The 25,581-nt window shown below is 42.9% G+C and overlaps 1 protein-coding gene across 10 annotated transcripts in view; it reads left to right on the forward strand.

The window, feature by feature from the left end:
* tnk2b (tyrosine kinase, non-receptor, 2b) overlaps nt 1-22,774 on the forward strand; it is a 42,383-nt gene extending 19,609 nt beyond the window's left edge. For 2 of the 10 annotated variants that reach the window (XM_028428495.1, XM_028428499.1), the window contains 17 exons: nt 6,934-7,111; nt 8,059-8,129; nt 10,184-10,456; nt 10,636-10,788; nt 11,045-11,208; nt 11,759-11,878; nt 12,089-12,215; nt 12,338-12,484; nt 12,666-12,760; nt 13,083-13,277; nt 13,500-13,591; nt 13,858-13,980; nt 14,253-14,686; nt 14,769-15,971; nt 17,418-17,513; nt 19,887-20,017; nt 21,571-22,774. In XM_028428495.1, coding sequence (XP_028284296.1) covers nt 6,934-7,111; nt 8,059-8,129; nt 10,184-10,456; nt 10,636-10,788; nt 11,045-11,208; nt 11,759-11,878; nt 12,089-12,215; nt 12,338-12,484; nt 12,666-12,760; nt 13,083-13,277; nt 13,500-13,591; nt 13,858-13,980; nt 14,253-14,686; nt 14,769-15,971; nt 17,418-17,513; nt 19,887-20,017; nt 21,571-21,577 — 3,609 coding nt within the window. In that variant the 3' untranslated portion in view covers nt 21,578-22,774. Of the gene's footprint in view, nt 1-3,375; nt 3,992-6,933; nt 7,112-8,058; nt 8,130-10,183; nt 10,457-10,635; nt 10,789-11,044; nt 11,209-11,758; nt 11,879-12,088; nt 12,216-12,337; nt 12,485-12,665; nt 12,761-13,082; nt 13,278-13,499; nt 13,592-13,857; nt 13,981-14,252; nt 14,687-14,768; nt 15,972-17,417; nt 17,514-19,886; nt 20,018-21,570 lie in introns of those variants that run through there. The other 8 variants (XM_028428502.1, XM_028428498.1, XM_028428496.1 and 5 more) reach the window with 8 other exon arrangements.
* Nucleotides 22,775-25,581: the final 2,807 nt, after the last annotated feature.

Raw genomic sequence — 25,581 nt, forward strand, 5'->3', positions numbered from 1 at the left:
TAAGGAGAACGCAAAAAGCCTGACTTTGGCAGAGGGAACTATCTGTGAGATCAGAAGTGACGCATCTCTGTCTGTGCATGCAGAGCAATCATCTGCACATACGTGTGTGTGTGTGTGTGTAGATGCTTTGCTTGCACAGTTGTAAGAGGGATTAATAATAGTTGTTTTGCTACCCCTTCATTCTTCTCTACCTGTTTCTGGCAGCAGGCACCAAACCGCAGATTTTTGCTTTGTCACCAAAAGGTTGCAACTTATTTTAGAAGTACACAGCAGACCGCTAAGCTAGCTTAATTCCCAGCACTGAACAGCAGTGTGAATCCAGCTGATGTGATCGCATGCCTCTGCAGGCATGTGCCTGTGTACAGTGAGCATCATATTACAGAATTAGGCCTAATGTGCGTGTCTGCTGCACTACTCAGACACACAGACCTCACACAGCACTTTGTTCTCATAATCTCATTAGCTGGCAAGCCACTAATTTGATGTCACTTCATGATAATGCAATCAACACGGCCAGACTTTTAACTTTGGCTTTACAGCATTAGCCTCCTTTCATATTACAGTTACAGCAGCCTGCGAGTCATGCTGCTGTGTGTGCATGAGAGGGAGATGAAAGGACTGAGAGTGGGAGATGAAGGCCACAAAGAAGCAGCTGGACGGGCCTGCAGCCACTGCCTCACTGTGAGGGTTAAAGTAAATCAGCCACAACAGGCCTGTATGTCCACCATGTTTAGTCAATTAATATAAAACATTATATATATAATAATATAAAATATTTATGAATTTATGAAATTATGCAATAGTATTGTAGTTATATGATAATATATACCCAGACTGGATATTATTCCAGGCTAATAGTAACTACTAATAGTCTCCATAGCAAGATTTGGTGCCACCTTGTGGTATCATAGAGGAGCTGCATGTTGACTTACTGACCATTAATCGTATTGGTCTAATCTCCTTAGTCAGGAGGCAGCTGAAGGCTGTGACACATTCCTTCTACTGATTTGAAACTATAAAGCTTCAACTTTTAAGGCTCTACACACAGTACACAGCAAACACTGCACTGTCACACTCAGCCTACTACACACTGCTGTCACCACGTCCTCCTTTTCTGGCTTTTTTTCGGACCTTTATCTGCTTGTAATGATTTTAAAGACTTGTCAAGCTCCTTACAGTCAGTTGCACATGAGCCAGCTTGAATCAGTATACACACAAACGCACAGCTGGGATTGAACATGTTGGATTTCTTTTTTTAGAACGTGGCTAAAATTCTTTCAAAAGCTTAAGGTGCATGTTCATATTTTGAATTCAGTGGTGCATTCGTTTAAGAGTCAGCTACAGGCTATATCCAGCTGCTGATTCTAAGGAATGCATCTGTTTCACAGTCTATAGTTTTAGCTTTTGGGGCACTGGGGCAGCAGCCGGCTTTTTATTTGTAGTTTTTTATTAATAATCTCACAACCGTTTCTTCACACATGATCTGGCAGGTGAAGTAAATAACAGTTATGGATAATTTGTTCTCAAAGTTGATGCGTTAGAAGCAGTGAAAGCATTAGGATATAAGGGAGTTTGACGAGGGCTGTGATAAAGTGGTACAACGTCCTGTCTTTGATTATTCTCAGACACTTTATGACAACATCTCTAGTTTTTGTTGTTTCTTCCATCGTCCTCCCCATGACTCCAGTGTCTGCTCACCTCCCTTCCTTCCTCTTCTAAACCCAAAGCTTACTTATTAAAATCAGAGGAGGCTGGCAGTAAATACAAACAGAAAAAGAAACCAGTCAAATGCAGAAGAGGTTGATGGATTAAACTGCCAACAGGAACACAATAATATGTGAGTGCAGAAACCTGTGAAATTAGAAAAGCATAACAGTGTCTGCCTGCAGAGTGAGAAAGGGCCTGGTCTGAAAGCAGCTGGTAAGGGCGTGTTTGTAGTCAGCAGAGTGGAAGAGAGATAACATTTTTGAAGGATTAGAGGCAGGAAATAAAAGGCAGCACCAAATAAAGAAGAAAATGCAACGGTTTGAGCCGATCGTCAGAGGAAGGAGAGAAGGAGGGACGGAGGAATGGGAGCAGAGTGGAAGGGAAAGGATTAATGAAGGAGTGACAGATAGGGAGGACGGGGCCGGCAGGGGTTTTATCCTAGAGTGGTAAAAGACGTCACTGAGATAGAAAAAGAGTGAGGGGGTTGGCTGCATTTTTTTCTCTTCAGTTATTTATTTATTTGTGTACAACTGTCTGTGTGCTAGTTCTTAGTCTTGCTTCATGGTTCCTGTCCGTGGTTGTGATACGCAGTCTTACTAAACAGGCTCATATAACTTTTGCTGAGCAGCGTTAACTGTGGCCTCTGTGGCTACAAGTGGTAATTACAGGATTCTGATTCATGAAGTTATGCTGGGGTGGGCTAAACCTCAAACTGGGCTGACTTGGTTTGTGAACTAGCTCATCAACAACAACAATTTCAAACATCAAACAAATTCATATACAACACAATATGTTAGCTAATGACGGTAGCTTCCTACTCTTTGTAGATAAATGAAACCCTAAATATGCTGTTTGACATACCCCCCAAAGATCAACAGCAAAATGATTCTTATGGCAACATAATTACATTATGTTGCCATTCTTATACAATGAACTGGTTTTCATTGATTTTAGCTAACAGAAAAGCAAACAGCTGGGACAAAACATTTGGAACTTTCCAAAATTATTCTCATCCTAGCAAACTTTCTGATGGTGAATGTTGGGGTAAGCAGGCTGAGAAATAAGGACACGAGTAAGGGAAGGAGTGGTTGTGTTTATATATGTGTATGCGTTTGGGGGAGTTGCATCACAGGAAACAAGCTCCCCATCCTGCAGTTGAATGTGACCCTTTGGCCCTGGATCAAATGCTCCTCCGGGCTGAATACCATGAAGCCTCTGTCCTCTGCACCACGCACTGCTCTGCACTGCACGGACAGTCTAACTGGCAGCAGGGGGGGGACAGAAAGAGGGTGAGGAGTACAGGAGGAGGTGGGAAAAGATAGACAAGAAGTGAGAAAGAAGGAAAGTGAGGCACAAGATCATACGCTACCTGCAGATAAACACATTTATTGTTGTGGAACCACCCAAACACACATCATGTTACACCCTAAAATGTGAAACTAGAGACAGTGACTACGGTTCTCATGCCTGCGCCCCTGTCCGACTGCCGAGCGACTGAATCCGGTTGAAGTCGCTCCTATTTTTAGTCCCATGCTTGATGGAGGGATGGAAAAGCAAACAGACAGTAGCTGCATACGCAAAGCTGAGAGAGAGAGAGAGAGAGAGAGAGAGAGAGAGAGAGAGAGAGAGAGAGAGAGAGAGAGAGAGAGAGAGAGAGAAAGAGAGAGAGTCTAAGTGTGTGAGCGAGAGAGTGAGCAGTGAAAGGAGGAAGGAAGGAGGAGTGACTTAGTGAAGTTCTGTGAATTTGGATGTCTAGCTCACTGCTGTCTGTGGAGGACACATGGCTGGACTGGGCAGAGCTGGGCAACTTTCTCTGCTACAGACAGCAGCTCCTGATCATTCTGCAGCCTTTTTCCACATATTATCAGTTTGAAGTTCTCTTCTGCACACTTGAGTGCTACATGAAATGAATGCCTCTTTGACTTCTTGAGTGGAGCTGAATCCGTAGAAGGGGCTTACAGGAGGATTGCCCCGCCATGGAATGTTGTAGATTTGCGTGCAGGGTTGCAGGAAGTTTTTCTTCCCCCTCTCGGGTTCAGAGCTTTGGGTCTGGATCCAAAAAGTGTGTGCGCTTCTTAGAATTCTCCCAGAGACTTGGAACATCCAACCCGGAGTACTGTGGCTCTACTAATGGTTTAAAGGACGCACAGCCCCTGCCAGACATTTAAAAGCGCTCACACATTATTGTGCACCTACACTCATCTGGACGAAGGAATTCAGGATGCGGCGCTTTGACAAGCTGAAAAGGACATTCCCCTTCCTGGCACACTTTCACGTATACCGAGTAAGTCTATAGCTCTCTGTAGTCCACTGAGGAATTTATATATGTAGAAATATAACATAGAAATCTGTAACTGTGGTCAGGATCTTGATGTGAATCATGACTGTGGTGTGGTGGAGGTCAGTGGTCTGTCAGCGTGTGCACTCTCCAGCTGGACTGAGGCTCTCCTCTGGGATGGTTGTTATTGCAGCAGGATGTTAGAGCAGAACAGATCTGATACAGGACATGCTTTTGGCTAGGAGATGAGTGTGTGTGTGTGTGTGTGTGTAAGTCTCCACCACCATGAGGAATGAGGCAGAAACATTTCTCGGCTCGGACATCATGTTGTTTCTCTGCATCTGAATTCCTCCCTCTCTTATCTGTGTCATACTAGTCTTCCCTTTTACGTTTTTTATATATGCATAAATTTGTATGGATGTATGTTCCTTAGTTTTTAGTTTTTTTTTTAGAATAGTGGGGAGATGAGTAAACACATCTATTTAATACTGGACTCCTGACCCTAGTAGGATTCCTCAGAGTCCTGCCACAAGTCACGCCTAATGGCTGGAACATAACATTCCTCTTGTCAATCTCACATCTACACAACGTGCGTCCGGTTAAAAAAAGTCAAGAACCTCAAGCTCATATGAAAAAGTGCAATTTAACAGCATCATGTGGAGAGATAAACATATTTATTAGTCTGCTGATATTGTTGGCTATACTGTGTATACTGATATAGATTTGCATGTTTACATGCATAGTTTAAGCATGTTCCAGTGTACAGCACTTGTAGCATGCAGTAACATAGCTGAATAAACAGCTTGCTAGGAAAACTAATAAACTACCAGTTCTCTTTTTCAGTGTAAGCCCACGTAACCTCGTCCCTGAGGCATCAAAAAACAAGATTGTCATGGTGACAATGTACTGTGTGATCTGTATTCTCGATTTTTCTATGAAGCACCTGTGTATGCACAGCTGTTTGATAGGTTGGTGAATGGGATGGATACGTGCTTTAACACCTCGATTTTTACCGCTCGTGCCTTAGAAGTCACACTGTCATGGAAAGAGGCCTTAGAGGAAGCTGGATTGCGTCTTTGGCACCATCCAGAGAAATAACACGTTCATGCTGACGGCCAGGGACGATCACTGTGGAGGTTAATGGGGTGTAATAGTGTAATACAGGCAAGTGTAGTTATGATAGAGGTTTGTTTTTTTTTTAAATCTTTTGATCATAGCAGCCCATGTGCCACATGGTAGGGGAGACTTTGGCACAGCTCAGCCTGTAGTGGAGCAGCCAAACAGACCATTGGATCATCTTTCTCAGGGTATGATACAGCAAAATGCAAAATATGGAGATAGGATTCAAATGACTGCCGCTGTAGTTAATCCTAAAGCCATGGGCACCACAGGCACTCAGTTTACATTACAAAACATTATATTAACCAGCACCTGTGTTACAACAAACACCAAACAATGTAGCAGTGCGGATTTTAATTTAGAGACATGACAGACGTTCCAAAAAGAAGTCAGCTGACCCACTTTTATGGTTATTGGAATGAGACTGTATCAGGATACGAACATCTGGCAAAACCATTGGGACCGAGCCCTCCCAGAAGATTGACCTCAGTCAAACCTTGCATCTAGAACACAATGAAAATGCAGAACTACCCAGTCTTTACTTTACAGTCATGTTAGGTGTGTTAATGTGTGTGAGAGAATGATCTTTAGAACTCCTCAGGCCACAGCCATTAAGCAATAGGAAGTGACCTCTAACCAAGCCCATTAGGAAGTTTAAATGGCAGAGGAAGCCGTGACCCCTGTGACATTCTTTTCTCTGGACCTTATAACCTTGCCTGAGCCAGCACAGGAAGTTCCTCATTCGCTCAGTTTAATTAGTACTCAAAGGAGTGACCCCTACTGCCCGGAGCATCCACCCTAAAGGCCTCCCTGTCAGTCTGCACATTAGGGCTGTTTGTCATGTTCTGTATTAGGGTGGTTTACAGGTTCACTTCCTCAATGAAGCCTGGGCATAATGCTGTCAGCAGGTGTAAGTGTTCTTTATTGGAGTTCTTTTCTCCATCAGCACAGCGTAAGAAGCACGTCCTCCGAAGAAGCCTGTCAGGACTGAAGCTGAATTTCAGCCACATGCTGAGATAGTTTCAGATGGTAACAGTGAGTGGACAGTGATGGATGGTGTTTTAAGCTGTGGTTGGTGTTTTGACACTGAAGATTGATGCTCTGTATGGAGGGATGTAATGTATATATTGTGGTCACATTGTTTTGGAGCCTTTCCTTTGTATTCATTGACACTTAAAAGCACCAGATGTGCAAGAGAGGCAGAGGCAAACTCATGTTTTAAATTTTTTTGTCACGCTGTGGACTGACTACAGTACTGCTTTCTCTTTTTCCAACTTTTCTCAGTTTTCATTTAAACTGTTGTGATGTCATCTGAGTAATTGCAGCATGTACTAGGTGCAGTGAATGCCTACCTGGCACATTTAAAGTAAAATCCTAATAATATTTTGGCCCATTGACAAGCAGCTCTGGCTATATTATATATATATATATATATATATATATATATATATATATATATATATATATATATATATATATTTGGCCCTGTGCCCTCCATGTCCTTTTGAGACCAGTTGGGCTGCCCAGCCTGCTATATGTGTGTGTGTTTATAGCTGCCTGGGCTCTGATGTAAATGTCTAAGCGTGTCTAAGAGTGTCTAAGCAGGTATTTCAGTGTGCTGTAAACAATTACAGGAGAGGGAACAATGGCACTGAGCTCAGCTTCCTCTCTTTTTCTTCTAGAAAAGAATGGTTGGTTTGTTGTTCATGCAGTGACTTTCTCTTTGGACATATTGTGCAGATTTTGGGTCAAACTATTGAATATAAACTGAAAGATTTGAAGCCAGTTTCCCTTATTCTTTGTGTGTGTGTTGTTGTTTTTTTTTTCAGAAACTGGGCAGTAGCATGCAGTGTGAGGAAGGAACAGAGTGGTTGCTGGAGCTGCTGATGGAGGTGCAGTTGCAGCAGTACTTCCTGCGGATCCGAGATGACCTCAACGTCACACGGCTGTCACACTTTGACTATGTCAAGAATGAAGACCTGGAGAAAATTGGCATGGGTCGACCTGGTAAGACAGGATGTCTGTGTGTTAGTATGTGCTTTTGTGCATCTAGTCTAATTTTTTAGTTATCAAATATTAGCATTTTAAATGGCTATCATTAGCACAGCAGTGCTGTCATTGGCAGTACGTTAGAAGATTGACCGTTTACCAGATGTGAATATGAACACCAGCCAGATTCTCAATTTTATGTCCTCATAAAATCTGATTGGCTGCTTTTGCCTTTTCACACTGAACAAACTGGCTCCTGTAATGCTCCTCTGGGGGGTGCTTTCAGGGGGAATGCTGGTTCTCCACAATCAGGTGCAACATCAACTCTGTCTGTGTGTAATAGTGAGTGTGAGTGAGGATATTATCAGCTGCTGTCATTTCCAAATGTTTACAATCCATAAGAAGATTAACTACAAATATCACCTTTTTTGGTATATACGTCTGTAGTGTAGTCTACATAGCCTGAGCTATTACTTTAGTGTTCAGTAATGGCGGCGTGTCATTTGGCTCATGTCGCCGCAGCAAATTCTCCATCACTAATACCCTTAATATCAATTTAAAGTCGCAACCGGTAATTAGGTACAATAGGAGGGGACACTGACGTGCCAAACCTTTTGTCTGTGCTGTGTGTGTGAATGGGATCACAGCAGCAATGTTCTAAATCCAGTTACTGAAGCCTCCAGGGCCTCGACTGCAGAGCCGCTTAAGACTAATTACATCCATTTCTCCTGCTCATATATTCACTCACGCCTCTCTCCACCTCTCAGCTCACTGCTCTCTTTGCTGTGTCCTTTCATCACTTATCAGTTTTCTTTGAATTGTGTGAGACTAATTGAAATGTTGGCCATTTGTCTGTCACTTCCTATCTTAACTGATCTTGTGGAGTCATTTGAAAGGAATCTGCCTCTTCATTGTGTTGAGAGTCTACCTCTAACCATCACTACATTTGTCTCTTCGTGTTCTAGGGCAGCGACGTCTGTGGGAGGCTGTGAAAAGGAGGAAAGCCATGTGCAAGCGCAAGTCCTGGATGAGCAAGGTGACTGACAGAGACATGCACATACATACAATACTTATTTATCATGGTGCATGGAATTCCTGTGGCATCTGTGTAAGTGAGCATGCATTCATGTGAACACAGTAAGTCGTGGGCAGACACCTCACACCTTAACCACTGTGCACATGGTCTGATCAACACTTGCTGAATGAATTCAGACACATGTGTAGGGAAACATTCCTCCAGACAAAAACATTAGGAGGATGAGCAAAACATACACGAGTCAAGTCACAAGGCTGGTGACACAGATCATGCTGCACTCACAGAAATGTCGTCTCGTGAAGCATCGAGTCTCTCCCTTAAAGAGACAGACGTTTGCATGACTCTTTAAATAAAAGCTGAACGGTTCATTAGAAGACAGAAAAAAACTAAAAGGTATCTTATACACAGGCTGACACAAACACTCAAGGGAATGAAGTGTGGCAAAGGAATACATAAGAGAAGCTGTCAGTGCTGTGTGTGTGTGTGTGTGTGTGTGTGCATTTGTTGGCTGCGTGTAGCCGTGGTGCTCACTGGACGCTGCTTGCCATCTATAATTACACCTGTCTGTTTCCGCCTCTGGCACCATCCTCAGATAGAGTAATCTGCTTCCTCAGCCTGCTCTGTGTGTGTGTCTGTATCTGTGTGTGCTTGTACTTGTGTGTTTGTGTGTCTCTCTGTGTATGTGGGTTTGCACACCACTCAGCCATAGTCAGAATCTTTTGAATGTCGAGCCTCCTATTTGAAACCAACTCACCGTGACCACAGAGAGGTGGTGTTTTTAAAAAGGGTCTGCACCATTATGTCATGTCTGGTTCAGTATGAATGTGAAACCACATGCCGCTCGCTACTGTTTATATCCAGCCAGTCAAATATGTTTGGCACAAGGATTCATTGACACCTCTTTTTCCCTGATGGCACTGTGCTTTTAAGCACTGAGCTTTCTTCACCAGCTCACATTTGTTTATTCAGCTAAAACTACATCAGATATTGTTCTACTCTCCCTATAATTAAGAAGGAAATGTTTCACTTTGTAACATGTATTTTTGGATATTACTGTAGGGGAAGTTATTGTCATTGTCCAAGTAGCTGATGTCACAGCTGGTTTCTGTCCTATTTTGGTAAACAGTCTAATCCGGGGCCTCTAAACAAAGACAGCACACACATTGTATGTCTGTATGCCTGTGTGTGTATACTTTCCACATACAGACACAAACATTCAGGCCACTTAATCTAATAGTGCTTCCTAATGAGCACTTCCTAACTGCTAAGTAATTCCTGCTGTGTTGTCAGTACTTAAGCCAAGAGGCAGGAAGTTTCTTTCTCGACCCTAATGATACATCTGTGTGTGAGTGTGTGACCTTATGTTGGTACATGTGCATAGTTTTTGACTGACTGCATAACATTTGGTTCATGTGTTGTCCATTCATGATTCAGAGAAATGACCTCAGAGAAACCGTAAAGATGGATGAAGGCACAGTGGTGGTTAGGAAGTCACAGGTTTGCCCACGGGCATCTTGGGGGTTTTGGATACAGACAGCTGTCATGAGCAGAGAAATTATAATGATGTATACTTCTGCTGTAAAAATGGGCGTGTAAATATGGGGGTCTATAGGGATAGAGGCTGCACATCATGCCCTCAGGCCCACATCAAAGCCAGTAGATCACTGTTCAGTGTTCAGTACTCATAATGCGTGTCTGCTTTCCAAACATTAACTTCCGTTGTACAAGCATTGAGTGTAAATTGCACCAGGAAAGGAGGAAGCTGGGTGAAGAGGCTCACTGTTTATCCTGAGGGAAGAATAAGACGTGCTTTGAAGTTTCAGCACCTACAGAAGAGTAAGAGCTCTGTAGGAATGTGGAGGGCCCCGCCAAAGCTAACACTTTAAAATGATCACCAAAGCTGCACTTTCTACTCTGAGACAGCTACTGTTATGTTATGTGATAGTGCTGATTGTATGGTCTCTTACCTGTGTCTGGAGCCAGTGCTGCTTGTCAGCTGTGTAACACAGTTTGCTTTCCCCACTTCACTGTCCTTCTCTTCTGTACTTCACTAGGTGTTTAGTGGTAAGCGTCCAGATGGTGACTTCCCCCAGCAGGGACAACCAGCTTCCTCATTTCGTAAGCTGTCTCCGACGCCTCCTCTGGGCCTCGGGGAGGAAGTCCTGGCCACACAGCCCAGTGGTGGTGGTCCTCTCAATGGGCGGCAGCAGCAGCAGGCTCTGACCTGCCTCATCCCAGAGAAGGACCTGACGCTGTTTGAAAAACTCGGGGATGGCTCCTTTGGTGTTGTGAAGAGAGGAGAATGGCTGACACCTGCAGGGAAGGTGGTGAGGACACATATGCATGTCTAATTTATTCACAATTCTAAAATATATGTTTTAAATAATAAGTCGGGCACAAAACACTGCACTATAGGTATAGATATAATGACTCTGGTGGCACACTGTGTGAGGAAAAAAAACCTGAACAGTGTGAATGAGTTTTAAATCTTCGTCTCTTTTTCCAGCTGAACGTAGCTGTGAAGTGTCTAAAAACAGATGTGCTCAGTCAGCCTGATGCTTTGGAGGATTTCATCTGCGAAGTCAACGCCATGCACTCCCTGGACCACCAGAACCTCATTCGCCTCTACGGTGTGGTGCTCACACACCCAATGAAGATGGTAGTGGACACACACAGAAATGCACACACACAGGGAGGAGTGTACATAACAGATAGTTAGCTCACTTTGTGTCACAAGCACTCTCTGTGGAAAGATACACAGGAGGAGGAACAGAATAAGGAATGACATCCAAGATTCATATTTTCAGAGAAACCCTAATGTGATTATTACATTGTATTCTTCAGATCTTTTGTTTTCCTCTTTTCACCCACTCTCTCTCCCGTTCTCTCTCTCTCTCTCTCTTTGTCTGCTGCAGGTGACAGAATTGGCTCCTCTGGGTTCCCTGTTGGAGCGCTTGCGCTGTGTTCGCCCACAAGGCCCTGTGTTGATCCACACTCTGTGCCAGTATGCCGTGCAGGTGGCTTGTGGCATGGCCTACCTTGAGCAGAGGAGGTTCATCCACAGGGACCTGGCAGCCAGGTATAGAAACAGGGAGCTATAAAAAGCTTAGGGTCATATTCTTCAAGTTCAAGAATGGTTTTGCTGGTGTGGTGAATTATTTATATTGCTTTTCCTCCACCCAGAAATTTACAGGCCATTACTGGGAGACTTGGCCCAAAAACTAAATGAGTCACTGGCTGGCCAGCTGTACAGGGTGGTCCAAGTGTTTGGTCTTGCCTAAGTTAGTCACTTTCTCTTAAGTGTTGACACTATGTAGAAAACTTTAATGACTGGTAAAACTGAGTCACTCTCCCATCTAAACCCACGATAAAATGACGACACACTGCTGTTAATCTATGAGAAACAATAAGAACACTTCTCAATATGAGGTGCAGCTTAAAGTTTTCCTTTATACAGTTTCCCTCTACTTATCTATTTATTGTTGCTCGTGTTCTTTTCAATTGTTACAGCTACTATTGCAATTATCATCAGTATTGAAAGGCTGTATAAGTTTGAGTTTTCATAAACAGACTTTATTGTGTAGTACTGTGTGGCAGCTTTATAAAATGTGAGGACTCTGTCTCTTCAGGAACATCCTGCTGGCCTCAGCTCACAGAGTAAAGATTGGTGACTTCGGCCTGATGAGGGCGCTGCCTAACAACCATGACCACTATGTTATGCAGGAGCATCGCAAAGTGCCCTTTGCATGGTAGGTGGACTGACCGAGGAGCCAGATTTTAGAGGTTATATGTCAAGCTATTGTGTTGATGCTGCAGTTTCTGTAGACTTTATTCATGTGTATGTATAATTTTTACATTCCTTTTTCTGTCAATATAGCCCCATTTAAAGACTCAACTCTCTCTACCTGTAGCGATACATCCAAAACACTATAGATGGTCTGATGCCTGTCTTGTTGCAGGTGTGCCCCGGAGAGTCTGAAGACGAGGACATTCTCCCATGCTACAGACACATGGATGTTTGGTGTTACGCTCTGGGAGATGTTCACACATGGCCAGGAGCCGTGGCTGGGTCTTAATGGCAGCCAGGTAAACATGCACAAAAACAAACAAAAACAACAGCACTGTGAGGAGATAACATCGTGACAGTGAGGTCGACACAATGACCTGTTTCATCTTTCCCTTCATTTATCTTTTGTGTTGAAAACTAGATTCTTCATAAGATTGATAAAGAAGGCGAACGCCTCCCCAAACCAGAAGACTGCCCGCAAGACATCTATAATGTCATGCTGCAGTGCTGGGCTCAGAAACCAGATGATAGACCAACATTTGTCGCCCTGCGTGAGTTCCTGCTTGAGGTGGGTAAGAGGCTCTTTTGGAGGGCCAAAAACTAGCTTTAAATCTTCCTCTTATGTGTCCCTAATGTAAGGAGGGTGTATGCACCTGCTTAGATGGACCTTTAGCTCCACCTAGTGGAGATACAACAGCCAATACAACTTCTTCACTTGTTAAAAGTGTTTCTGTATGGTTGTTTTTCAGACCATGCCCACAGACATGTGTGCTCTACAGGACTTTGACGAGCCTGATAAACTCCAGATCCAGATCAATGATGTCATCACCATCATAGAGGGGAGGTGGGTCATGAGAAATAAGTTTCAAACTTCCTAGTTACATTAGATGTATAGTGAGATTAGATGTATAGTTAGAATATAAGAAACCTTGTGAACCTCTAAAAGAAAAGCACATATAGGTAATCAATGGATAAATGAAAACATTCCACTAATCTTTACAAAATGAGCAGGATTTGAGGAATGACTTGACTTACATAAGTAAGCTCGCTAATAAGCTAAAAGACACTTTATTGTGTAGTTATCCTGTGCAGATTTACAAATTTAGCTCTTGACTTTTAAAGTCAAGACCTTTTTGTTTCACTCTCATTGTCTCCACACATTTCAGGGCAGAGAATTACTGGTGGCGCGGTCAAAACAAGCGCACCCTGAAGGTGGGACAGTTTCCCAGGAACGTGGTGACATCAGTAGCGGGGCTGTCAGCACATGACATAAGCCGGCCACTCAAGAACAGCTTCATCCACACAGGACACGGAGACTCCAACCCCCATCGCTGCTGGGGCTTCCCTGACAGGATTGACGAGTAAAACCTGCTTCTTAAGTCAAATTTACATGGTCCACTGAATTATCACTTAGTGGTGGTAGATGATTTTTTCTGTTGGGTTGCAGCGCTTCTAAACACTTACCAATAGATGGCACTAGCATGCTATTTTAAATGTGCACCAGTTTACTGCAACACCTACTTAAGTCACATTAAACATTCTGACATTTACTGTAAACAAGCCTGTCCCACTCTTTCCTTCAGTTTGTACCTTGGCAATCCCATGGACCCTCCTGATGTTTTGGGTGTAGACCTCGATGCTGGCCGGCCCACACAGCTGCCAGGACGAGCTAAAAGTGAGTCAAATGAAAAACCCCATGGCCAAATTAGCTGACAGACACTACGGACAGGAAATACGTCCCTATGAATTTTTGTTAAACTACTGATTCAAATGTTATATTTGACCAAACCTCCAACAACTTCAGCCAAACAACTTGCTTTCCTAAAAAAGCTTTCCTAACGCAATCTGACATTTGCTTTTCTCTCTAATCTCACTCTGCTGCGGTCGTTCCCCCTCCTCTTCTTTTCTCCTTTGCGGTGGTGGCATCTTTTTCTTTTCCAGAGGAGCCTCCCCCCCGCCCTCCTCAGCCAGCAGTGTTAATCAACAGTAAGTCTGGTTTCTCTCAGCAGCTCCTCACCCATTGCTCCTGCCCTCTCTGTTCCCTCCTTGCTCCACTCCTCAAAGGTACATACCATGTCGTTTCATCTCTCCTTTGCTTGCCTTTGCAGTGATTCTGTCACCCTTTCTTATTGTCGTTGTTTGTCCATCTTTCCGCCCTGTGTCCCTCTAACAGGTGTGCAGTGTCCTTGCTGTGTATTATGGGACTAACCTAGCACCTGGAGCAGAGTGTGTTTCTGGTGTCTAGTTATTTTCTAGTCATCTTAAAGAGCCTTGGTGTCATAGTTCTCTAAATATTGGTCAGCGAGTCAATGGCTATCTTGTGTTTTTATTTTCAGAGCCTTGCTATGATCCAGTAAACGAGGAAGAGGATCTGACGTCTGCAGGACTAAAGAGATTATCACTCCGGAAAACAGGTTCTGTCAAAGGCCTCAAACTTAAACCTGCCGCGTGGGTCTCTGCTTCCAAACAGGGGAGTGCCAGAACTTCAGGCTCAGGCCACATCCTCAACAGTGAAGTGTCCCTTATTGACTTTGGGGAGGAGTTTCCCCCATCCACACCCTCCCCTTCCCCTGTGATCGAAATTCAGATTCCTACATTGGCCAAGTTAGCTTTGGAAGCAGAGAACATACTGGACAGAACCCCGCCTCAAAGCCCATGTAAATCATTGCCACGCCCCCTTCATCCCACGCCAGTAGTGGACTGGGATGCACGGCCATTACCCCCACCCCCAGCCTATGATGACGTAGCCCAAGATGAAGATGATATGGAGGTAGGGTTACACATTAACCAGTAAAATGATTCCCTTTCCAAAGCTGTAAATTGTTGCTGACAAACCTCCTCTCTCCACTAAGGTGAGCTCCATCAACAGCTCGGAGCAGCAGCATGACGAGGTGTACAGTGACGTCTATTATCCAGATGAGGTTTCTTCCTCTGGACAGAAGGTGGAGGGTGAAGCTCTTGTCTCCAGGGGATCAGACAGACCAGGTTTAGAAGACAACCTCTTTCTCCCCAGTAAGCAGAGCCAGGGTCTGTCCACCTCTTTCTCACAGTCTGCAGAAATCTTTCAAGAACTCCAGCAAGAGTGCATGAGGAGGCTCAATGTACCAACAGGAAGTGTTCCTCAGGCATGCTCGCCATCCCAGGGTTCAGCCTCATGTCCCCAGACTCCCCAGGAGCAGAGTGTCCCTTCCTCCAATGAGAACAAACCTCAGATCCCGCCACGTGTTCCCATCCCCCCTCGGCCCATAAAGAAGGGCGATTACACATCAGCACGCTGGTCAAGGGACCTCTCCCTTTCTCCGATGCCAGCTGAAACCACAGAAGAAGTTTCAGACACAGACCGACCACCTCAGATCCCCCCTAGAGACCCACTGTCTCAACCAGGCTCCAGGACTCCAAGCCCCATGGGTCTGGTGGTGGGCTCCCCTCAGCAGAGGCTTTACTCTGTCAGCCCTGCCACCATGCAGGCTCCTCCCTCATCCTGCCCTGCCACACACACCTACAGCTCCTACCTCTCCACCTCTCCAGGTAAACTTATGCCTACTACACACAGCTTTGCCTCAGATCCTAAATATGCTGCACCCAAAGTGATCCAATCCCAAGCTCAGGGGAAGGACTCTGCCAGTAAGGGCCCCTGTATCCTGCCAATTGTCCGCGATGGACGTAAAGTCAGTAACACCCACTATTATCTTCTGCCAGAGAGGCCGCCATACCTCGATCGATTCGACCGCTTCTTCAGGGAGGCAGAGAGCCTTCCTGCCACTGATATAGAGGACAGACACGTGCGACAAGCAAACACCGCAACTGTCAGACCTATGGTGGTCAGCAGTCAGACAGTCCAGGGACACGCCCAGGGGCAGGGGCTCATCCAACCAGGCGAGCTGAAGGCTAATTTCTCCTCCAACAATAACAGCAGTCTGAGTGGGCCATGGTCAGGGATGAAGACATCAGTTAGCCTCCCTCGCGTCTGCTCAGACGGGCTGACAGCACCTGTGGTCACTACTTCCTGTACTAGGACAGATGGAGGAGGGAGCTCAGCTGACAGGGTCAGAATGGTAGGTCAAAGATATTTGCTCAGCATATACACTGTATTTAAAATTTGCTGAGAGGTGTTTATTGCATGTGTAATTAAAATGCCAAGCTTTCTGGAGATGGATGTGAAACCTCAGCAGCGGGATAGTTTACCTGTTATATATAGCTGACCTCATGTTCCCCTTAGTGCAGCTGAGATTACTTTAAATTAGATGAAAATACTGACCTTAACCTGATAGCCATCTGCTCTCTTTGTCATTAATGTGAAAACATATGGTTCCATTCTAAGACTATAATATCAGTGCAGTGCTGTGGGTAATTCAGTCTAAGAAGTAGTAAGAACTACTTACTGTCTAGGTGTGATGCAATAGTGTGTAGTGCATACATTATTTAATGAATGGTTTGCTTGTCTTCCGTCAACTGAAACTTCCATTTTCTGCACTTGATGCGAAAGGTGTAGTCATGTGTGAGTGTTTGTGTGTGTGTTTCCCTCTCCGTAAGCACTTTGCAAATTCTGGCATATACAGTATAGCTGCAGCTTTCAAAAGTTACAACTGAAATTATTATAAGAAGTAACAGATAATTGATTTTCAAGCTGAAGCTGAACTGAAATGACTGATTAAATGGAAACTTCCATTTGAATATTCTTATTTAGTACAAAACCCATACGCTTTGTTTAATTTTTAAATCACTTTCATAACTTATTTAAAACACGCCTGTGTTCTTGGAGAGACAAAGGCCAAATTAATTTTTGCTGAGAATTGACTCTGAAACCAAAGTTTGATTAGTTACTTCACACTGGCCAATTGATTCTGACACCGTCAGAGCCCGGCTGAACCGCAGTTAGAATCACCAGTAAACACTGAAGGCTCTCCATTGATCAGGCCCTTGGCATTTGGTAGTAAATACTGAGACATTTTGCCGAACATAAGGAATGGTGCAGTAAAAATGGGGGATCACATATAAACTGCAGCACTGCAGAGGAGTTCAATGCAAGGCAGAAACATGCACTAGATGTTTACTCTAATATTTATTAATTTAGAGGCAGCAGGGGATGGTTATACATGATATCATTAGTGGGCATCAATTGAGTTTGTGCAAGTAGAAAATAAATTCAATATTTATCCTCTACTTGCACTAACTCAATTGATACCTCAAAAAATTAAATTCAATCAACGCGCTGTTACAGAGTTCATTTTCAGCAGGAACATGGTGTTAGTGTTGTCTTAGAAATTAGATTTAAGTTAGATTTCATTTAGTTAAAGTAATTACTTGAACTCAGTGTGCAGAAAGATACAGGAGTACCCGATACCTGACCAATGCAGTATTAACATCTTAAGATGCAGCTAAAAGTAGAGAAGCGTACATAAAATATCAATGTCAGGTTGATGCACATCCTGACGGTTGAGTGAGGGGTCAGTGTGGTTCCATGCTGCACAGACTTGAAGTGTTGTTATTGTGTGACGCAGGTGCAAGAGGCGGTTCATGGTGTGACAATAGAGGAGTGCCAGGCCGCCCTGCAAAACCACAACTGGAATGTCCAGAAAGCTGTGCATTATCTAAAGGTGAGAGCATCTGCCATCATATGATAGAAATGTTCGATCACAAATGTATGACAACAGTTATAACAGGTTAAGAGTTTTTAACTTGCTGGTAAACTACTGTGAAAGAGAAATAAATGGTTGAGGAATTCTTACCTATTGAGCACAGTTCTTTTTCTCTAACCTCAGGTTTTTGAAGGCCTTGTTGTACATAATATCATTTATATATTTCTTGTTTTCCTGAGGCAATATATTTCACTTCCCTCATGCTTATAATGTAATGATTTGTGCTGCATTTGTTTAAGTCATGGATAATGTATCACGTGTGTGTATGATCAGTGGGGAAATCTAGAGGGCTACAGCTGGCTTATAGATAGGCTTAATTATATATGCAGCATAACATTACTTAAAGTTCACAGTCTGTACTTATAGCTTCATCAATGAGTCATTTGGCACTTTTTGTTGAGATTTTGGATTACCGTATTTTCTGGACTATAAGTCACACCAGCCAAAAAATGCATAATGAAAAAGAAAAGAACATATAGTGTTATAAGTCGCATGTTTGGGGGAAATTTACAAAATCCGAGACCATGAACAGACATTTTATCTTGAAAGGCAAGTATTAATAATACCAATAGAATAGAGAACAACGGGCTGAATAGGTCTCTCAATCTCACTCCAAATCATTGAATCCATTGAATTCCTCGGTGTCACCACGGCTTCTAGCAGCTGTCAGTGTGAAAATAACAAACATGTGAAATTATATATTTTATTATATTAGTCGCACCTCAGTATATATATAGTCCGGAAAATACAGTATTTAAAAATCCTTTCTTCATTCTAAATGATCTTAGTATAAGAGTGTAATTTGGTATGACTGATGTAAGTGGGTTTTTAGGTGCATAGAAAAGCAATGTCCTGCCATTTCTGGTGGACCACAGGGGACCTTAAAGTCTATAGTCCTTTTAACTGTCACTGTTTCATATTTTAATAGATTTATGAAAAACTACAGCTTTCTTTACTTGGAAAATGATCCTTTAAGTTGACTTGTACAAGTCATAGCCAGGTCCAAAAGGGTTTACAACATTATTTTTCTCCCATCAGTGAACAACATCCATATTGTCTCTGAAACAAGGTCCCAAGTGGACCACCACAAGGGTCAGGACAGAGCCTCTCTACAGTATTAGATTACACATACACAGCCACGCTGAAGTCCATTTCATGGCTCCACTCCATCAAAACAAAGATCCCATGAAGTGGAACATTATGTTGCAGTTCTGCAATTACTAAAAGAGCCTTCAGTGGTCCTTAGAGATCCAGTTGACTGAATCTGGAGTTGTTCTCTGTAATAACCTTTTCTGCTCTGGATTAAACTGTGAGAAAGGTGTGCTTTTAAACTTTACTGAATGTAATTTTATTTTATAGGTTCATATCAGGGCATGATAGGAGAGCTTTGTTGATCCTTGAGGAAAAACCACTGCTGCAGGGAGCTGACTATAGAAAAAACAGCATATAGACCCTTATATGTCTACAGCAGTCTTCAACACCCTCCTAAGTGGCTTTGGGCCCACTATGGCAGGAAGCAGAATGTGTTTGGATGACAGTGGGCACAGGGGAACGGTTGATTGTTTCTTGATAGTGGCGGCAGAGTTTATTAGATACAGGGAAAGAAAATGCAATTCAGAGGGCCCAGATTTAAGTGTGTTTGAACAAGATGCTGAGCAGGTAAGACTGAAGCAAAAGTATGCTTAGTGGGTCTCCACTCACATATACGCAGTGGTGGAAGAAGTACTGACGCTTGGTACTTAAGTAATTAGACAATTACCCAGCAAAGTATATACTTAAGTAAAAGTAGAAGCGCTACATCAACACTCTAAACACTCTACACTAAAGTGAAAGTCTAAAGTACTTAAAGTATTGTCTCAATATCTTTTTGATAAAGAGTGCAGGTCCTGGTAACACTTCTGCCTCTACAGATGCCACTGCTAGTCAATCCCTGCCAACCAATGCACTGGTATGGCTATGATATATACATATTATTGATTTCCATTGCAAAGGATACATGAACAGGTTAAAACAGAACCAGTTATGGACAACTAGTCAAGTCTGTGTGTCATGAGGCAGGCTGTGGGCATCAAGTGAACAGAGGCTGGTAAGTGGATGGTAATAAATGGCACCATTTTTACTGTGTATTTTAACACATAAAGTTCTTCCTTAGAGCAAACAAAGTATTCCTGCTTTAGATAAGTGTTAGGATTAGTGTTAATCACACATTAATGTATGGACTTTTGTTTGCACACAGTAGCTAACTGAGCCTGACAGAACCTGACAGTTCTATATTGTGCCGTCACAACCCTCCCTGGTTAAATCCTGACCAATTGATCTGCCTCTCTGCAGGTGGAGCAGTTGTTCTGTTTGGGTCTGAGGAGCAGGTCAGAGTGTCTAAAGCTGCTGGAAATGTGTGACTGGAATCTGGAGGTGGCCAGCACTCAGATGTTAGATAACTATGGATCCACAACAAGACAGAGGTACGGTGTGCTGTAGCTGTCTTTGCTGAACTCTGGGTCATGACTTTCTACAGAGAATCTGTTCCTGCACTTTGCTCATATTATTATCCAGCTATAACAATTCTGATGTCCCATAGCATCCTGAGCCTTTAGTCTAGCCAGGCCCACACATTTAATCTGGCACCTGTTATGGTAATGCCCGCTGAATAATTATTAGCATATTGTTTCTGGAAATTGAATTCAGCCACTTGTGACCCCATCTGTCATGCTGACAGGAGGCCACTTTTGTCATATCTGTCTTTGGAAAACATACCATTAAAATCTCCCTCCTAGTTTTCCTAGCAGGAAAGTCTCCCCCCTCCAACTATGGTGTTACAGCAACTTTTACTTATGACATATACAGAAGTTAGACAGGCAGTTGTATGATGCAATGAGAAGGCTGGTATGCCTCGTTAATGAGGCTAACGCCATATTTGGCTGCTACAGGGAAACTTTTCTGCTCTTCTATAGAAAAAAAAACATATGGTTTGAAAAGTTTTTAATGAACGAGCAGTTAGGTCTTTATTTTAGTCGGACGCAACACAGTGTCTAAGTACACCAGTGGTTTTACCTCATGCATGCACAGCAGCACTGTGTAGAAAAAGGGCTGGATGAAGCTGGATATTAGTTAGGGGATGTGGTAATGTCACATAATGACAAACAGCTCAACACACAGAGCAAGGCCTCTCCTGGTAACTCCTGCTTTGTAGACCCACATCACTGTGAGCTACATTTTAGTTATATCTCATGTTATTTATGTGTCACAGCCGCATTTTCACCATCATGCATTGTAGGAATAAAACATAAAATGCTGCTAAAAAGAGACACATAGGCTAGTCCCTCATCAACAATAGAACATGAAGTCCTAATGTACCAGATTGATGCATGTATTAATGAATGAGCTTATTTTGTAGCAGTGTGGTGTCATTTGCACTTGGTTTAATAAAGGTAATCACAGTGGATATTTGTGTGTAATGGGCCTGTAGTCAAAAGGCTGCAGAGCCATTATTACACATACTCTGTGTGTCCTACCTCCTGCAGATGGCTGCAGAGATTTAAAGGTAGAGTGAGTTTAATCCAACACACTTCGGTATGCCATGGTTCTGTTTTTGTGTAGTAGTCATGGCGACACATGATCAGGAGTGAGGTGTGTTTGTTCACCCCAAGTCCAATCGCCTGGCTTCAAGCTCCTGAATGCATTTACATTGTAAACTATAATGTTTTAAAACATCACTTCTCTCATCAACATAAGTGTCAGCAGATTTTAGTTACAAACATGGTTCAGAGATGTTTGCTTTCAGCTCAGAATCTGATAGCGCTCCCTGCTCTGCAGCACAGCACCACACTGACACCCAGAGTGAAGCGATTCATGCAGCTCTGCTGGCTACCATAAAAGCAGGGTGCTTAATGTGGAATCTCAGAGTGTGAGAAACCTCACACATGACAATATGAAAACCATTCAGGTTAATGGAGGATTTAGATTTTTATCTGCTGATTTTCTCAATCTAATCCAAAGCTTCTTTATATATTTGCAGGCGGTGACAGAAATCTCCAGCTGCTGAGCTCTGATTGGAACGTCATCCTCAGTAAAACATCATCAGAAGAGGTGAATCTTCTCTTGACTTTCTCTGTTTGATGCTTCAGCCTCAGCTCCACTCAGAAGAATGAAAGAACCAAGCACAAAATACTGAACTCCATTATGGCACCATTCATACTTCACATGGATATGTGGGTTCGTCTGGAAGTTATGTGATTGTTGCACTGACTAAGAAATTGTATTCCACCACCCACCATCATCTTATATACAACAAACTGCCCTCGTATGCTCGGGATCAGTGCGTCATCCTGACAGATGCCACCGCACCCAGATGTCAGATCCTCTCACTGATATCATTAGTGCTGCTGTTGGACAGGCCAAAATGAAGATTAGCACAACACAGTACACAGTAGCACTTTCTAAAGAGGTCTAGGCTATGACAAGAAGTCATCGTGTTGTGTAAGCGAAGACAGTTAGCACTTAAACACTGTACAGTGTGTGATCAGTTCATTAAAGGTCAACCTCCTGTATTAGCAGCTGTAGGATTGCCTACAAGCTACTAGAGAGAGGACAAAAAAATGTACCTCTGACACATCCAAGCACAATGAAATACATTTAATTGTCAGGGCCAGAGGTAATGGTTGCCCATTATCTGTTATTAAGAGGGGCAGAGATATTGTCTGCTGCTGAAAGCCTGCATGGAAAAGTGACAATGTGAAAAAAAAAATAGAATTCTTAGTTAATTATAAAAAATAAAAAATTACTTTTGGGAGAGGAGTTATGTCACAATGCGGTGGTGAGCTAAGACTACAGGTCAAACCAGTCCAGTATTGACCTGAATCCATACAGTTAATATAAATACACACCTTTACTTCTATTTATATACTCTACTGTGTTAAATATTAGTGTATTCTTTTAATATATGAAAAAAAATCCTCTGTGACAGGAAAAGACTGTCCCCTAACTGGTTACAATATGTTTTAAGTTCATTTTCCTCTAAAAGGGCAGTGTGTAGGGTTTGGGCTGCAGAAATACACGTTACTGTAAATCAGCTTAGAATCAGGCTTTCATACAAACTAGAAAACTGATGCACTTTTTGTTAAATTAGTGTTCTAATCTTCTCTTTACAATCCGATAGCAACCGATTAGTTCGGCAATTTCACTTTAAAACGAAGAATATGAATCATCTGTGGAAGCTATAAAATGCTAAAAACATCAGCCAATCCTACGAGGCGCCCCTGCGCGTATAGTTGGCTGGTTGTCACTCTCTTCCTGCTCTGCACGCACCAGAGAGGTACGTGCATGATGGCCGAAGTCACAGACTGGTTGGGAGGCGTGGCTTCGGGGTGAGCTCCGAGAGAACGGTGCGTGTGTTTACCTTTAAAAACTGGCTGACTCACTGAGTTTTCAAAATGTCCTACCCTACCTTTAATCCACAATGGACAAACCAAGTTTCAAAAAACTGTAGTTCCATTAGTGGCCACTAGAGTCTGGTTCCTGAATAAAGTCAGTCCCTGTAGACATCATCTTAAAATGAGAAAAACTACAGAACAAACATTTACAGCCTGATGAGTCACATATACAACATTTGTCTGTTTGTCTACAGTCTAAGGGACGAACCAAACAGTGGGCTCTTATGATTTAACATTCATCATTGGCTCAGTTTGTTGCAATCTACAACACACCACAAGATGCCACTAAAGCCTACACACTGGCCCTTTAACTGCTACTCTCTGACCACCCAGTCAGTGGAAACTTTTATACCCCCACATATAGTCTTTCCTGATTTCTTCCCTCTAAGCACTTTGCCCACACAGAACTCCTGAGCATCAGCTGAAAACTCCTGCGAGTGTGGAGCTGTGTGCATACACCCTGACTACGTTGGCAGCTAATAACAGCAGCGTAGTGAAATCTACCCCACGGCACACATCCTGTCCCATAATCATCACTTAAAACCACAACTGTGATATTTTGGTCAGCAGCTTTAGGGGCAATAATTTAGAACTGTCAGGACATGTGAGCTCTGGGCGAACTCACTGCTGGACCTGACAATACATTTTCTGACTGTACTGTCACAGTAGAGCCAGTCAACAGAGTGTACTGAGTTTGATCCCAGATGCACTGAGTACGTCAGGACTCTGTTGATAGGAAGGGAAAAAAAGGCATTCCACATACTTTCACTTAAAACTCAGTTTGTTAAAAATAAACTTTAACACCAGTGACCTCTGTGGTGCTTCTCTCTGTAGAATAAAAACAGACCTTCTTTGCCATCTTTTTAAAATCACATTAAAGGTGTGTGTGCATCCACATATCCACAAAAAAACCCTCCCAGCATGTATCTGCATTCACTTCCAATCAAAAACCTGTAAAAGATGTACAGGACTGATTTTGGAAGACAGCTTTCTCCTGTGTGCAATAAAGCTCCAGCCTGCACTTCCAGCAGTGCCAGGTTAATCTCTGTTAGGATGTGTTCTAGCAATTAAGGAAACACTGTTTTCAGTATGTATGTTTGGTGACTCAGTTTTCTCATCTGAGTAGATAAAAGTTGTCCTTCAGCACCGATCCAGGGTCAGTCTGCCGGCTTCCTTTGGATGTGAAGTGGCAAAGCTGAGGGTGGAGTCGGTGCATGAGGACGACAGGATGTGAAGGCTGCCTCCACAGTCTGTCCGTGTGTTGTTCGTCTTCATACCAAGCTGCTGTAGTCGTACTAGAAGGACTGATGTGAACCTTGTGGTGTTTTGATCAACCCAAAGCAACGTTGTCCTGTCATGAAAAATAATCAGCTTTTTCTTTTTTTTTTTTTTAGTTCTACTATTTTAAAGTCATTTTCATAGGTGTTGCTGTTCCTCCTTCAACTTGCCATTTCTTACTTGTGTCCATGTATTTGCCTCCCTGAATGTGTTTTGTTATAAAAGCCTCCTGTACAGTTGGTTCTCATTGTTTCTCTCCTCCTGGGTTGATGGAAATGAAGTTCATGCTGCCGAATTTATAAATGTATTTTTTATTAAAGAATTAATTATTTTTTACTTTCTCTCGCTCTCTGTTTTTTTTTTTACTCAAATCAAACACGATTAAATATTAACAGCACCAGAAAGTGAACGTGTGTCCTTATAGGACATTACTTTGGCTTTTTATCATATGGTGGATTTGGGCACATTTATATGTACATATTCACAAAAGAACACATCCAGCTCTGTGGACAAACATTTGTAATTTTCAGTGCAGTTTTCACAGTGAGCCTCCAGCTGTTGTAAGGAGCCTGTCTTTTGTAAGACTGCAGTAAACAGCAGTTTGAGAACCGGTCTACACGTACTGTTTCTACAAAAGGCTGAGCACAGCCAGTGAAAAAATGGAATCCATCACTATGTTGAGCAGACGAGACGAAAATACATCCAAGACATTTCAATGAAAAGACGTCAGCTGGGCCTGAGTGTTTTCAAATGCAGCAGCGTCCCATCAAATCAGACGCTATAAAGTGAAATGACGGAAAATTGTATAATTGCAGAAAGCTATATCTCTGCAGGAAATGGGACATTTTGGACTGAATAGCTTTAAATCTGTGAGTGAAACGGGCTGAAGTCTGGAGTTACATGCACCCACATTTCATCATTCAGAGGGACAAGCACCCAAAACAAACAGCCACAGTAACCAGAGAACTTCCCGAGGTGAAGAGGCGGCATATCGGGTCACTGCACAACAAGCAATGCAACAGTTTCTAAAAATTATTTCTCAACCACAATACCTCATGTTAAAAAGGCAGCAGCTCTCATACACCATCAGTATATTGATGCCACATAACTAAAGTTAGGACTTTTAAAGTGTGCAGTCATGATTCCTTTCAAGCTGAAACCTTCAGCCTGCAGATCCAAACAGGTGTAACTATCCAGACACCTGATTACAGTCTGGTCTACTTTCAAAGAGAGGAGGATTTAAACACAGACATGACTGCTAAACATCAGCAGGCTCAAAGGTATTATGAAAGCTTGCCAGTTCCATCTAGTAGATGTGT

The sequence above is a fragment of the Parambassis ranga genome, chromosome 17 (assembly GCF_900634625.1).
Source record: "Parambassis ranga chromosome 17, fParRan2.1, whole genome shotgun sequence".
Lineage (NCBI taxonomy): Eukaryota > Metazoa > Chordata > Actinopteri > Ambassidae > Parambassis > Parambassis ranga.